The sequence below is a fragment of the Triturus cristatus genome, chromosome 12 (assembly GCF_964204655.1).
Source record: "Triturus cristatus chromosome 12, aTriCri1.1, whole genome shotgun sequence".
NCBI lineage: Eukaryota > Metazoa > Chordata > Amphibia > Caudata > Salamandridae > Triturus > Triturus cristatus.
The window spans coordinates 778,298,274-778,312,859 of NC_140595.1; the positions used below are offsets into that span (position 1 = coordinate 778,298,274).

General features: G+C 44.6%; 1 protein-coding gene across 2 annotated transcripts in view; it reads right to left on the reverse strand.

The window, feature by feature from the left end:
* Window positions 1-8,950: 8,950 nt before the first annotated feature.
* The window catches only part of TNFSF12 (TNF superfamily member 12), a 241,304-nt gene continuing 235,668 nt past the window's right edge, over window positions 8,951-14,586 (reverse strand). For both annotated transcript variants that reach the window (XM_085637625.1, XM_085637624.1), the window contains exon 6: window positions 8,951-10,938. In XM_085637625.1, the coding sequence (XP_085493751.1) occupies window positions 10,687-10,938 (252 nt within the window). In that variant the 3' untranslated portion in view covers window positions 8,951-10,686. The remainder of the gene's footprint in view (window positions 10,939-14,586) is intronic.

Below are 14,586 nucleotides of genomic sequence, written 5' to 3' on the forward strand. Positions count from 1 at the left end.
CATTATTTTGCACACCACGCCGCCCCATTTCAGACATGGCCATATGCAAATCAGTCTTGACCCTGTGCCTCATGGGAACAGTCCAGCCCGAACTGCCAAGCCATGTCTTCCCTGGACCGGAATCAAGCATCCTAGGACCGGTTTCGGGGTTTCACCCCTCTTCAGCCAGGATAGCTTGACTCCAGTGGCGTAGTGAGCACGGGACCCATGTCTGGGCATACACTTCCCACATAGGACGAACAGCAAAACACACAAGATGATGGACGGAATGTTGCACATTGGCAAAACATTCACCCCCAGTCACAGATCTGGGTTTAATCCATCATTATTTTGCTCACCACGACACCCCATTTCAGACATGGCCATATGCAAATCAGTCTTGACCCTGTACCTCATGGGAACAGTCCAGCCAGAACTGCCAAGCCATGTCTTCCCTGGACCGGAATCAAGCATCCTAGGACCGGTTTCGGGGTTTCACCCCTCTTCAGCCAGGATAGCTTGACTCCAGTGGCGTAGTGAGCACGGGACCCACGTCTGGGCATACCCTTCCCACACAGGGCGAACAGCAAAACACACAAGATGATGGATGGAATGTTGCACAACATTCACCCCCCGTCACAGATCTGGGTTTAATCCATCGTTATTTTGCTCACCACGACACCCCATTTCAGACATGGCCATATGCAAATCAGTCTTGACCCTGTGCCTCATGGGAACAGTCCAGCCCGAACTGCCAAGCCATGTCTTCCCTGGACCGAAATGAAGCATCCTAGGACCGGTTTCGGGGTTTCACCCCTCTTCAGCCAAGATAGCTTGACTCCAGTGGCGTAGTAAGCACGGGACCCATGTCTGGGCATACCCTTCCCACATAGGGCAAACAGCAAAACACACAAGATGATGGACGGAATTTTGCACATTGGCAAAACACTCACCCCCAGTCACAGATCTGGGGGTGAGTGTTTGATTTGCTCAAACGCTTCGTCCATCATCCCCTTTGGTATCGCTTTGTTCACCCTAAGTTGGCAGGGTATGCCCAGAAGTGGGTCCCTTGCTCACTTTGCCACTGAATTCAAGATAGCCTGGCTGATGAGGGTTATGAACCCGAAACCGGTCCCAAGATGCTTGTTTCCGGTCCAGGGAAGACATGGCTTGGCAGTTCAGGCCGGACTGTTCCCATGAGGCACAGGGTCAGACTGATTTGCATATGGCCATGTCTGAACTGGGGTGGTGGAGTGAGCTAAAGAATGATGATGGATTAAACCCAGATCAGTTGACTGGGGGTGAGTGTTTGATTTGCTCAAACGCTTTGTCCATCATCCCCTTTGGTATCGCTTTGTTCGCCTTAAGTTGGCAGGGTATGCCCAGACGTGGGTCCCTTGCTCACTTTGCCACTGGACTCAAGATAGCCTGGCTTATGAGGGTTATGAACCCGAAACCAGTCCCAGGATGCTTGTTTCCGATCCAGGGAAGACATGGCTTGGCAGTTCCGGCTGGACTGTTCCCATGAGGCACAGGGTCAAGACTGATTTGCATATGGCCATGTCTGAACTGGGGTGGTGGAGTGAGCTAAAGAAGGATGATGGATTAAACCCAGATCAGTTGACTGGGGGTGAGTGTTTGATTTGCTCAAACACTTCGTCCATCATCCCCTTTGGTATCGCTGTATTCAGAATATGGGCTTTCAAAGCTTCGCCCATTTTCAAGGACTTCCCCTGTTACATGTGTTGTTACTCAGAGCTTGTGAGCACTATTTCTTTCTTTAAGCTGGAGCAGCCGAGACCAGTGCTTGTGGTTTGCAGAGCTCTGTTATAAACAGGGCTGTAAATCTTGCTCTTATCTTGCCACACTTGCTGTGCTTTCAAAGTCTGAGGTCTGTTTTGGCTGCAGCTGCCTCCTCCTCCATCCTGCCTTTGAAGCACACAGCCTGGCGTCTCGGTCCCTGCTTTCCTATGGCCGCTGCTGCCTCCATCTCAGAGCATTTGCAAAGCAATAGGTCTCGCATTTGCGAGAGTTTGAGCTATTGGCATTGTAAAATGACAATGCCTTTTATTTATGTGTTTTGAAAACCTGCAAGAGGTGCGTAAACATGAACTTATAGTTGTTGCTTACGAGAAGCTAAGCTGGCAGCAACTGTGCCTCTTTTACTTCCAGCCTTGCTTCTCGTAAGCAAGTACTGGAAGTAAAAAGTGCGTGTTTACGCACCGCTTGCAGGTTTTCAAAACACATAAATAAAAGGCCTTGTCATTTACAATGACAATAGTTCAAACTCTCGCAAATGCGAGGCCTATTGCAATACAAATGCCTGATATATTAGATATTCATACCTCTGTGGATAATACAGCATTATTATCAATAATACAGTTCTCAAAGTTTCTGTTTATGCAGATGATGTTCTGTTATATATCAATGATACTTTGCATACTTTACCGGTGATATTAGATATTAGTGAAGTTTTATCAATTAGTCTCTGGATATACAGAGAAAATTATTTCTGCCCAGAACTCCTCTCATGAAATCTCCGCCTTGTCAAGTCCCTCTCTTCACTGTGTTGAATTTCAGCCTCCACTGTGCCATCTGAGGATGAATTTAATGCCCTAGCTCTCTTTTTTTCAACAAAGTGGCAAGTATCTACACCTCTTTTCCAGTGTATTCTAGAGATGCTCTTTGTCGCAACACCTGGTTTGAATCCTCAGATGATAGCTCTAGATTGCTCCACATCAAACCTATTGAATGTGAGGAGGTGTCCACTCTTATTGCATCAGTCAAGTCAGGCCCCCCCTTGACCCATCATACCCCTCCATTTTGGAGCGAGGAATGGAAGCTGTCCAGCCTGTGCTTCATGAGCTACTCAATAGCTTCCTGGTGGCAGGCCAGGTTCCACTACGATGGAAGCAAGTGATGGTGGTTCCACTGCTAAAATAATCCTCTGTTAGACCTCACCAAGTCCAAAAATGATCGACCTATCGCACTGCTACCCTTTTCCTCCAAGGTTGCAGAAATGCTCTCCACTTTTATTGAGGCTAATGACATACTTAACAGGCTTTTGCCCCGCCTATAGCACGGAGGCTGCCCTGTTACTTGCTATAGAATCGGTTGTAAAATTCTGGTCAGGGGCGACACTGCAGCACTGCTAATGCTTCATCTCAGTGCGGCCTTTGACACATTGTCCCTCAATCTATTGACTAAGCGTTTGTGGAGCTGTGGTGTCGGTTACAAATCTTTGCAATGGGTTGCCTCCATCCTGCGGGAGTGCACCTTCCAGTTGTTTCAAAAACCCTTCCATTCCCAGGTTTTCTCCTTGCAACAGGGAGTGCCACAGGGCTCCCCTGGCAGAGGTCATCGAACATCATGGCTTTAACATCATTCTCTGTTAACATGGCTACCCCGTTGATATCTTGTCTTATGGAGGTTTCCCAGTGGATGGACCTCAGCTGTCTTCAGTTGAATGCTGGGAAAACAGAAGTTCTTATCTTGGGCAAACAACCCTCCATCTGGTCCACCGACTGGTGGACAAACTCTCTTGGCCCTCTCCCTGCACCCAAGCCCAGGGTTAAAAACCTGGGCGTTTGGTTTGACAAGAAGCTCACTTTCGACTGCCATATCACGGCTCTCGCAGAAAAATGTTTCGGGATCCTAAAGACCCTTAAAAAAAAATCTGTTTTCTGCCAGAGTCGCAAGAAAAACAGTAGTCCAGGCACTGGTTATGTCCAGGTTGGATTACTGTAACATCTTGTACCTAGGGGTGTCTAAAACCAGACTGAAGAGATTTCAGCGAGTGCCAAATGCGGCAGCCCGCCTTCTGCTGGATCTTACCAGATGGGCTCCCATGGAGGCCGCACTCTCCAAGCTGCACTGGTTGCCTCTTAAACGGAGACTATCTTGTAAAGCCCTATGCATTTGCTACAGGGCTTTTGCAATTAAGGGTCCTCGCTAACTACATTCTTTCATCAGGCCTTACCTCCCTGCTACGACTCTTAGATCCTCTGGGGCCTTGCTGGCTAGCATTCCCATGGTAAATAGAGTACCCATTGGGGGCTCCTCATTTAGTAACTTAGGGGCCCATTAGGATGTAGGGCGGATCGCCACCGCCCGCATGGAGGCACTGGATGGCCGCCGAGGCCGGGGCCACAAACCCAGGTAAAACCCCCCCCCCCCCAAACAAAACCAGGTAATTTTATGATAGGTAATTTTGAAGTCTCCACAGTACGATTCGGGCCATTTCCTGTTGCGACCACTATGCCTACCCAAGCAAGTGAGCTACCATTTTCATCGGGAGACCTGGGGGAATGCTGGATGGTAGGAAATTTGTGGCGGCCCGGTGATCCCACAACCTTCCCACACAGAAAAGTGAAGAAAATTCTGGGTAGGAAAATGTTGGGAGATCCATGCAAGCAACACCTCGCTGGACACCTCTGGGTGTCTAGTTTTCAGAAATGTCTGGGTGTGGTAGGTTTCCCTAGATGGACGCTGAGCCCGGGACAAAAAAGGAAGGTGACCTCACTTGTGTGGGTGGGCCAAGGGCCTGTGATTGGGAAGGGCCAAAAACATCTGGATTAAGGGTATAGCACAGCAAATTCTAAGTGCTACATTTTGTTTTAAATAGGTATTTAGCGGATACTGCATTGGACAGCCACAAAAGTGAAGTATCATTTTACTCGGGAGACCAAGGGGAACACTGGGTGGTAGGACATTTGTATAATGTATTAGATAGTGTCCAGCAAAGCCATTGGGGACAGTTGACCCATAAGGCCTAATGTTTGACCTTAGATGCCATTAGAGCTCTGAGACAATTGTTTTGGGGTCTCCACATTTAAATAATAATTTAACATCTCTAAGTCTTTGTCTGACTGAGCTCCTGTTGAACTCCATTCCACCTGCGCTTATTTTGGAGCTCGGCATTTAAAAAACTATTTGCCATTTTCCAGTCTTTCTCTGGTTGCACTCCTATGGAACTCAATCCCACCTACGCTCCAGACTGATTCCTTTCATTCTGCCCTCGAGACGATTTAAGGTGTCTTTTGTTTAACCAAAATTTTCAGACAAGTCCTCTCCAACTCTTCCTTCCCATTTTCAGCATCCCCAGTGAACCTTTTTCCACATGAATTCCTCTCCCCTATTCACTGGGCTTTCTACAGCTCTAAAATCTAATGTATTCTTGAAAATTTTCCTTTGTCTCTTTTTATGCCAGCAAGATAGCTAAATGATTTAAATGCCTCCTTTTGTAAAAACATCAAATCACAAGCTCATATCCTGGCAAGGCCAACTCAGCCTTCCATCCTTCTAAAGGTAAATCAACTGAATGCTATCAATTTGGGTTATAGTAACACATATTACATATAAGGCTTAGAAATATTATAGGCAGGGTATGAAGCGCTATATAAAATACATTTATCATTATTAGTTGCAACTTTGGTTTACGCCTGCATTACCTTTTGTAACTCAAATTTCTTATTTTTTCCTGGGCAAAAATCGCCTGACGCCCTCTGGGCCTACAAATAAATAAATATCTAAATAAGTAGATACATGTCTGAAAGCTGTCCCAGATTCTCATGGAGTCCTCGAGGGAAACCCCAGAATAAGTACTGATATTTTAGATCTCACCCCTGGGTGATTTAGCCCTTAGAACACAATCTGGGAAGAACAAGATTCCTGACAAGGAGGAAAAATGAATGACACTTACATTTAGTTCTTTTTAAATCCGTGGCTGACTGAGCAAAACATGCTTGAAGGATTCCAGTACTTATAGGGACACGCGTGGGCAGATTTCCCCTCTGGGGAGTTCTCTAAAATTTTCAAGCAGAGGAAATGAGGCTTTGAAACAAACCACTAAAAGGGGGCTATAAAATGATTAACTTGGTTTTGCAAACACTTAAAACTAAGAACAATAAGACTCATGGGTAGAAGAAAATAATTGAATGGATTGCTGCACAAATACAAATGAAATGAAAATGTGTTAAGGATAATCAGCTCAAATGTCTTCAGAGGAGTCAGTGCCTGCTCTTGTTGAAAGGAGTAGCCATGTGAAATGAAATGACTGGGGCAGGCTGGATCCGGTGAGGGCGGAGCCTGGGAAGGGGTGGAGCCTATTGGTGGTTTACTTTTTGAAGCTACTGAAGTCCTAGGACACCTGCTTTCCACTGCTGTCCTATTGGAGAACTTCCCATTTGTATAAATGAAGAGGCATGAAAGTGGTGCACGCACACACAACCACAACTGCACACAACCAAACTACCACACGCCTAATGACCATGTCCCCTTTGTATGGCCCTCAACGTACCTTGTGTCAGTTTGTCTCCCTGGGGGCCAGCATCCTGGACTGACATTCAGTATGTTTGCATCCTGAGAGAGTTTGGAGGAAACCCAAGGATGGCGGCTATAAATGGTGCAGGGGGTAATTCAAAGCATGTAGATGCCTGGCAAGGTTCAGAAGGGATAGGGTACATAGGAGCCCACCAAGGGATTCTGGTTTGGGAGTGAAAATGTGCTTGGGAGCACTCTACAGGATTAAGAAAGTCTTGGAAGAGAGAGGGTTCCCAGACTTCTCAAGGGGTTCTGGAAGGCTTGGAAGTTAGAAGATGTTATGGAGCATCCCAGGGGACACTGGAAAGCCGGAGATGCTTGGAAGCACTCCATGGGATCTGGGAAGCTTCTAAAGGCAAAAGGTGCCTAAGAGCACTCCAAGGGATTTGGGGAAATACCAAAAGGGACAAGGTGTCTGGAAGCCTCTAGGGAGGCATTCTGGGACGCCTCTCGCTGGAAGAACTCTAAAGGTTGTCGGAATTCTTGGAACAGAGACGGTGCCTGAGAGCACATGAAGAGATCTGGATAGGCTTGGAAGAGAGAAAGTCAGCGAGCACGCTATAGGATTCTGGGAAGTATCGAAAAGAAGATGGTTTCAGAGAACACTCTATACGATTCTGGGAAATATCGAAAGGGAGAAGGTGCCAGGGAACACTCCAAGGGATCTGGGAAGCCTCTGAAGGGAGGAGGTGTCTGAGAGCATATCAAGCTATGCTGGGAAGGCCCTGGAGTGAAAAGAGACATGGAAATTGCATTGAAGTACCCTGGAGGGTTATAAAAAGGCTTGAAAGTGAGATGGTGTCAGAGCGTAATTCAAGGGCTCAAGGAACCTTCTGAATAGAGTAAGTGCCCGAGAACACTACAGAAGTGTCTGGAACGAATAAGATGCCTAGGAGCATTCCAAGGGATTCTACCATGGACTGCACATCAGATGATGGCTGGAAGAACCTCAAGGGATCTTGGAAGGTTTGTATGCAAGAAGGTGTTTGGAACACTGCAAGGCATTACAGTGGCCTCCCTGCATGGAAGGTGCCAGGGAGCCCTCCAAGGGATTCTGCGATGGATTGTATGTCAATAGGTGGCTGGGAGCACCCCGAGGGAACGGGGAAGGTTTAAAAGCGAGAAGGTGCCTGGAGCACTCAAAAGCATCAGAGAAGCCTCCCTAGATAAGAGGAGCCGGGGAACTCTAAGCAATCTGGGAAGCCTCTGAAGGGTTAAGGTGCATGGGAGCACTAAAAAGAAGGCATCTGGAGGCTTTGAATGGACAAGGTGCCTGAAAGCACATCAAGGGATTTGGGAAGGCTTCAAATGGAGACGGTCCCTGGGAGCACTCAAGGGTTCCAGGAAGGCTTAGAATGAAGACGGTCCCTGGGAGCACTAAGTGTACCGGGAAGGCTTAGAATGGAGACGGTCCATGGGGACACTCTAATGGTTCGGGGAAGACTTTGAATGGAGACGGTCCCTGGGAGCACTCTAAGGGTTCCGGGAAGGCTTTGAATAGAGACGGTCCCTGGGAGAATTCTAAGGGTTACGGGAAGTCTTTGAATGGAGAAGGTCCGTGGGAGCACTCTATGGGTTCTGGGAAGGCTTCAAATGGAGTCAGTCCCTGGGAGCACTCTAAGGGTTCCGGGTCGGCTTTGAATGGAGACGGTCCCTGGGAGCACTCTAAGGCTTCCGGGAAGGCTTCGAATGGAGACGGTCCCTAGGAGCACTCTAGGGGTTCCGGGTCGGCTTCGAATGGAGTCAGTCCCTGAGAGCACTCTAAGGGTTCCGGGAAGGCCTGGCAAGGGGAGGTTATCTGGGAGCACATAAAGGCAGTCTAGGAAGTCTCAGAAGGGGGGTGGCCAGGGGCATTTCCGGGATTCAAGGATGACTAGTAACAGAGAAGGGGCTTAGGAGCACACACCTGCATGATGATGATCACTGTTCAGAGTCAGCGTGCCCAGGTGGCTTGCTGGAGTCAACTAGGGCAGAGAGATACCTGGATGGCTAAAGGGAGAGAGATAATTTTGCGGATCAAGGCAGAGAGATGCATAGAGCATTCTGGGTATCTAATGATACAGAGAGGCCCGGGTTGCTCAGACAAAGAGAGACCTGAGGACACAGGGCACAAACAGGCCCGGTAGTAGTTTTAGGTACAAGATGACCAAGCTGGGACCCAGGACTCAGAAAAGGTCATGGTAATCTCAGGACATACAGCTGCTTTGCTGTGGTTCAGGCTACAGAGAAGCCATGTTAAGGGTCAGGGAAGAGCGTGTGAGACTCAGGGAACACAGCTGTTTGTGTGTCTATCCGGATTTGCTCATTCTGGATTTAGGAGCTGGTATGTACTCTAAGGTGCGTGCACAGTTGGTAGGAAGTAGCGAGTAAGCAGCACTTTCCATGCCTCTGCAGCACCTTGGGATTGCAGGTTGAGTATGCAAATCAAGCTAGAGCATATATTTTGACACTTTAAATAAAAAACGCCCCACGCTAAACTAGAGTACATAAAAATGAAGATTATTGCTAACACTGTGGCATCAATAAAACCACACTTTGTGCTGATTTTCAAACACTACCCCAGGAAGTCTTGCAGAACCAGAAAGAGATGATAGCAATGGTGAAAGACAAGCACAGTTGGATGTGGCACAAAATGGATACTTCACTCATGGACTGTTTTAAAGTTTTTTTACTGAGTGTTTTGACAGTTGATCAATGCATTTTTTAATTTCTCTTTAATGGAAAGAAATCAAGGTTCCTGAAACAAAATTCCTCCCATTGAATGTTCGTCGGACGTCAGTTCATTCCACCAACAGGATTCACCGCAAGGAATGATCCTGCTTGAAGAACACAGGTCAAAGGGAGATTCCAGGTCAGTATCCCTCGACTACCAAAAGGCAAACATTTTCTTGACCCTATCACAAAGCATTATGCTCGGATCCCTGGAAAAATCTGTATACGTTTTGTTATCAGCCTGTTGTATAGTGTATCCTTGCCATGAGTGAGCCCCTCACACTGAGAAACCTAATTATAAACTCTTTTCCTTTCTTGTTGTTAATTTTCTTGTGGGTTTAAAATCAATTGAAATGATTTAAATTCAATAATAAAAATGTGTTCAAATCCAGTGTGGTCCACAAGCCTAGTCTAACATGGTGGTCAGCTGCAATCTTGAGGTCACGCAAACCCTGTCCCCACTTACCACAATCTGTGCACAGTCTGGATACGCAAACTGCCCATTCCTCTACCACACTTGGGTGACTCAATATATATGCAAATACACGTCATTAGAGTTTCCCCTCTTGTTCACAAATGAAGATTCCCTTTAATGAATTTCCGGGATTGGATCTTCCACATAGGTCACCCAGGTGTCTGAAACATTCCGCTCTGAACATGAATATGAATTCTGCACTTGGTGGACTTCTATAAGAATAGTCTAGACACAGATCACCTCTAATAAGAGCAAAGTACCACTACCACTCCTTACCTACAAAAATTTGATAGGAAGAGTGATTAACACCTCAAAGGATATCGTATCACATTTATCGGAACAGTCAACTTGTAGACATCTGCTGTAAAATACATCAATATAAGAACGACTTGTACATGGACATTCATTTTACCAGAGACTGCTATAAGACCATCTACTATAAAACAAATATACTAATATTGCTCTTGTTATACTCTTTTTTTTATAGAAAATGCGTGTTAAAATAAAATTCTGATTCATCGCACACGTTTTGTTGTGTCCTTCTAGCTGAAAAATATCCTTTTTTTGTCCCCAAAGGACTTTTCCTTGGCAAGAGCCAGCCCACTCTCCTTCAATTGTCCAAGTTCCTCCTTTGCATCAAAATAAATGTTCATAGATTGAAATCCGACAATCAAGAACTTTGGATATTTTTGTGTGATTCCACCCAAGGCAAGAACATATTTGTGACTGAAACATTCCATCATTAAAACACATCAACAACAGTACTAGGTGTTCATGCATGTTTCAGAGGTTCCCGCCAGAGGGATATTTGGCTTCCGAGAAGATATTTGCAGTTTGGATACGTTTGTTCCAGAAGACACCAGTTTTGCTATAAGAACCTTCTAACCAGCAGAATTTATTAAAACCTCATAAATGCCCATCCTGTTTTGAGGTTATTTCAGTCAGAAGAATACGGTCTATACTGCCATTGCGTTCTTACTGGAGGAAGATAATGTGATAGGCTGGCCAGTGAGGGGCATCATCCGGAATGTGCAGCCGGTCACTAGAGAGAAACTGGTAGTTGAGGTGTATGAAAGAGGTTCACAGACTCCACCTGGCATGAAGATAAAAGGAGCCTTACCATAGCCCCCGCCCCTGGTCATTGTCAGAAAGGAGGAAGAATAGCAGCACAGTGACCTCGAGCCTCGTATCTACTAGACTCAGTGCACCTGGAAGAGGCCGAAGTAGGTGAGATAGCGGTCCGTTTTGAGGCTGACATCTTTGACGGTCTTGATGAGAATGGCGGAGTTGGGCTGCAGTAGGACCAGGCCAGAGACTTGGCAGACCTTCACTTCGGCTTCCTGGATGCTGGCAGCAGTGGTGGAAAACTCCTCTAAACAGCGAAACGCCACCTCTCCATCCAATGAGATGTCGAGCTTCACATAGATGCTCTTCCCTTCATTGAAATGTACCTAAGGGGAGTGGGAAGGTAGAGAGAGAGAGAGAAAACTTTAATTAGGTTTCATATTGTCGCTTTTAGTTCAAGTTAGATCCGATCAATGCTACAATAATTCCTCAAATTCGAACACTCAACTGGTCCGAATAGGGTAGATCTCCTCTCGGACCTGAACAGAAAATTATGCAGAACAGTAAACAGATTTGGTCCATGTGATGCAGGAGCTCCCTTTTACCTCACCATCCCAGCCCAACCCAACCTGTTTGGGTGAAAACTACCCAGCTGGTATTCCAAAACCGCTGCAAAATTCTGTATGAGAAAAACAAAATGACGGATGGAATGCTGGAATTAATCTAAGCCTGTCGTAATTACTGTGGGCCACTACAAAGGAGGACCAACCACAATAAATCTACCTCGGTCCTGTTCCCAAAAGTACAGTCCAACCCGAACCGTTGGTCCATTTCCTTCTGAAAGGAAACACACGCAACCTCAGACCGGGATCAATCGTGCTGGGCCTCATCACTGCAGTGCAGCTGGAGTCCAAATTCAACACCAGCAGAGCAACTAATTTACACTACGTTTTTTGTCACAATGCAAAGGGGCTTCCGTAGCTGCAAGTGGTATTCTATATACTCATGGAATCGGCTGTCTGAAAGCCAGGGGGTGAGCTCCCTTTCATTATAACTGAGGAGCAAAGCAGTAGATGGCTGTGCCATATCTGTGCTGACTCATGCTACACTCCTGCACTGCAAGTTCATAAGAATGTATCTATCTCTATCTGAGGTGGAATACAACTAGCCTTGTATCTGACCTACGTTGTTAATTCAAGGTTGGAAGATTCAAATTAAAAAGTGAATATTCCCAACAATCTTTTCTGTCAGGCCAGGATGGGCCATGAACTGCTCACATTTCACCAGGCACCTCTGCTCCGCATGTCTTTCTCTAACAGTCACCCTGCATCAGACGTAGCAGATGCGGAGTTTGCTCCTTCTCCTGCCTAGCAGCGAAGACATGGAATGAGATACCTTTTCATCTTCGGACGGCCCTATCTCTTCCAGAGTTCTTATAGTTCCTGAAGGCCTGGCTATTCAGCTAATCAACTGGACCTTGTCAGTGCCTCGATACCCTCATGGGTGACAAGAAGCGTTCTACAAATCTACTGGTTGATTTATTGAAGTGCTTTAATGGGCAGGATCCTTTATGTTGAACTACTTACGCCTTTCCATCAGTCCCGCATGGTCTGTTGCATTTATGGGTCCCTTTGTTGGATTATTAGTGGGGTTGAAACATGCCTACTCTTATATTTCAAGATGACTGTGTAGACAACGTCTCAGTCTCCTAGTTGTGTTACTACCCCTTGTAACAGGAGCTTAACTATCCTTTTAAGGGTGCATACTCTGGGTCTGTCTCAAGACTGCCTTTATAGGGTTATCTAGAAGTCATCTTCTCTCTGACTGCCTATATCTGCTCTGTCACAACGAGGAGCTCTCATGTAGGAAGTAGTGACTAGGAATGAGCAAGGGGAAAAAACCTGTCTCGGTGTCAAATCACAAGCCAAACCCAAAAATTGGCCATTTAGTACCAAGCTATACCCAGTATACTTTGAAGAATCAATCAGGTGTGTGTATGCACAAGGCCTTCTACAGTCTTAGACTTACTCACTATCAGCCCAGTTGCTTCTTCTTCCAGCCAGATGAGAGCAGTGCGTGGGTATTATTCAAGTTTAAGAGCAGACCAATATTGAGTCTTAATCAACTTCAATAACTGACCAAGACTGAATCTTATTCAAGCTTCAATAAAAGACCAAGACTGGGTCTTATTCAACTACAGTAGTAGACCAATATTCATTGGTTTTGGTAACAGACCAGCATTAATCCTCTCTAAAGCAGAGTCATATTGAGTCGTACCAGACCAAGACTGAATCTTATTTAACTTTAATTGCAGACCAATATTGAGTCTTACTCGACTTTAATAGCAGACCAAGACTGAGTTTAATTCAATTTAGAGTTTTATTGACCTTTAATAGCAGACCAATATTGAGACTTATCTGACTTTAATAACAGACCAGAGCTGAATCTTATTCAAGCTTCAAAATAAGACCAAGACTGGGTCGTATTCAACTTTAATAGCAGACCAAAATTGAATCTCACTCGACTTTATTAACAGACCAAGACTGCTTCTTATTAAACTTTATTAGCACACTAGGACAGAGCCTTATTCAACCGTAGTAGCAGACCTATATTAATTCGACTTTAGTAATAGACCAACATTAATCATCTTTAAAGCAGACTGGTACGGAGTCGCACTCAACGTTAGTAACACACCAAGATTGTCTTATTCCACTTTAATAGCAGACCAATATTGAGTCTAGCCGACTATAGTAACAGACTAAGACTGAACGTTATTCAACTTTAATAACATAGTAAGACTTATCCCTATTCAACTTTACTAGCAGACCAAAACTGAGTTTTATTAAACTGAACTAACACACCAATATTGCGCCTCATTCAACTTCAATAACCGACCAAGAAGAATCACATTCAATGTAGACCAGTACTAAGTTTTTTATTCAACTTTTATAACAGAGCAAGACTGAGTGTTATTCAACTTTAATATTAGACTAATATTGAGCCATGTTTAATGTTAAACAGACAATACTGAGTTTTATTCAATTTTAATAGCAGACCAAAACTGCCGTATTCAACTTTAGTAGCAGAACAATACTGAGTCTTATTCTAATTAAACAACAGACCAATACTAAATCTACTCAACTTTGATAGCAGACCAAGATGAACTTTTATGCCACTCTAATGGCAGACCATTATTAAGTCTTATTCGATTGTAATAACAGACTAACAGTGAGTTTTATTCAACTTCATTAGCAGACCAAGATTGATGTTTATTCTGCTTTAATAGAATAGCAAGATTAACTTATATTCCACTTTAATAGCAGATCAACATTGAGCCTTATTCAATTGTATTATTAGATCAAGAGTGAGTTTTATTCACCTTTATTAGCAGACCAAGATTGAGTCTTATTCAATTGTAATAACAGACTAAGAGCAAGTTTTATTCAACTTTATTAGCAGACTAGTATTGAGGTCTATTCAACTTTAGTAGCAAACCAAAACTAACTTGTATTCAACTTCAATAGCAGACCAATATTGAGTCTAATTCAATTGTAATAACAGACTAAGAATGAGTTTTATTCAACTTTATTAGCAGACCAAGATTGAAGTTTATTCAGCTTTAATAGCTGACCAATTCAACATTAATAATAGACTAAGACTGAGTCTTAGTCAATGTTAATATTAGACCAAGACTGCCTTATTCAACTTTAGCGGCAGACCGATATTATGTCTTATTCAACGTTAATAACAGTCTTTTGAACTTGTAAGACTCTGATGTTCTGACGCATAGCGTTGCATGCAGTTCAACACTCCCATTTTTTTTAACTTTGTGCGGGGATAAAAGGACAGTATTTCGAAAACCTGTAAACCTTAAATGCAATACCCGGGCAAATAAAGAGGCATAAGGCATCCTTATACAAACTAAAATAATTAATTATATGTTGGTCTCGCTTGCAAAACGTAGCTTTCCCAGTGTGTAACAGGATGCATGTTACATGTGTAATTTTCTGGCTAATTTTATAATGTGAAAATGC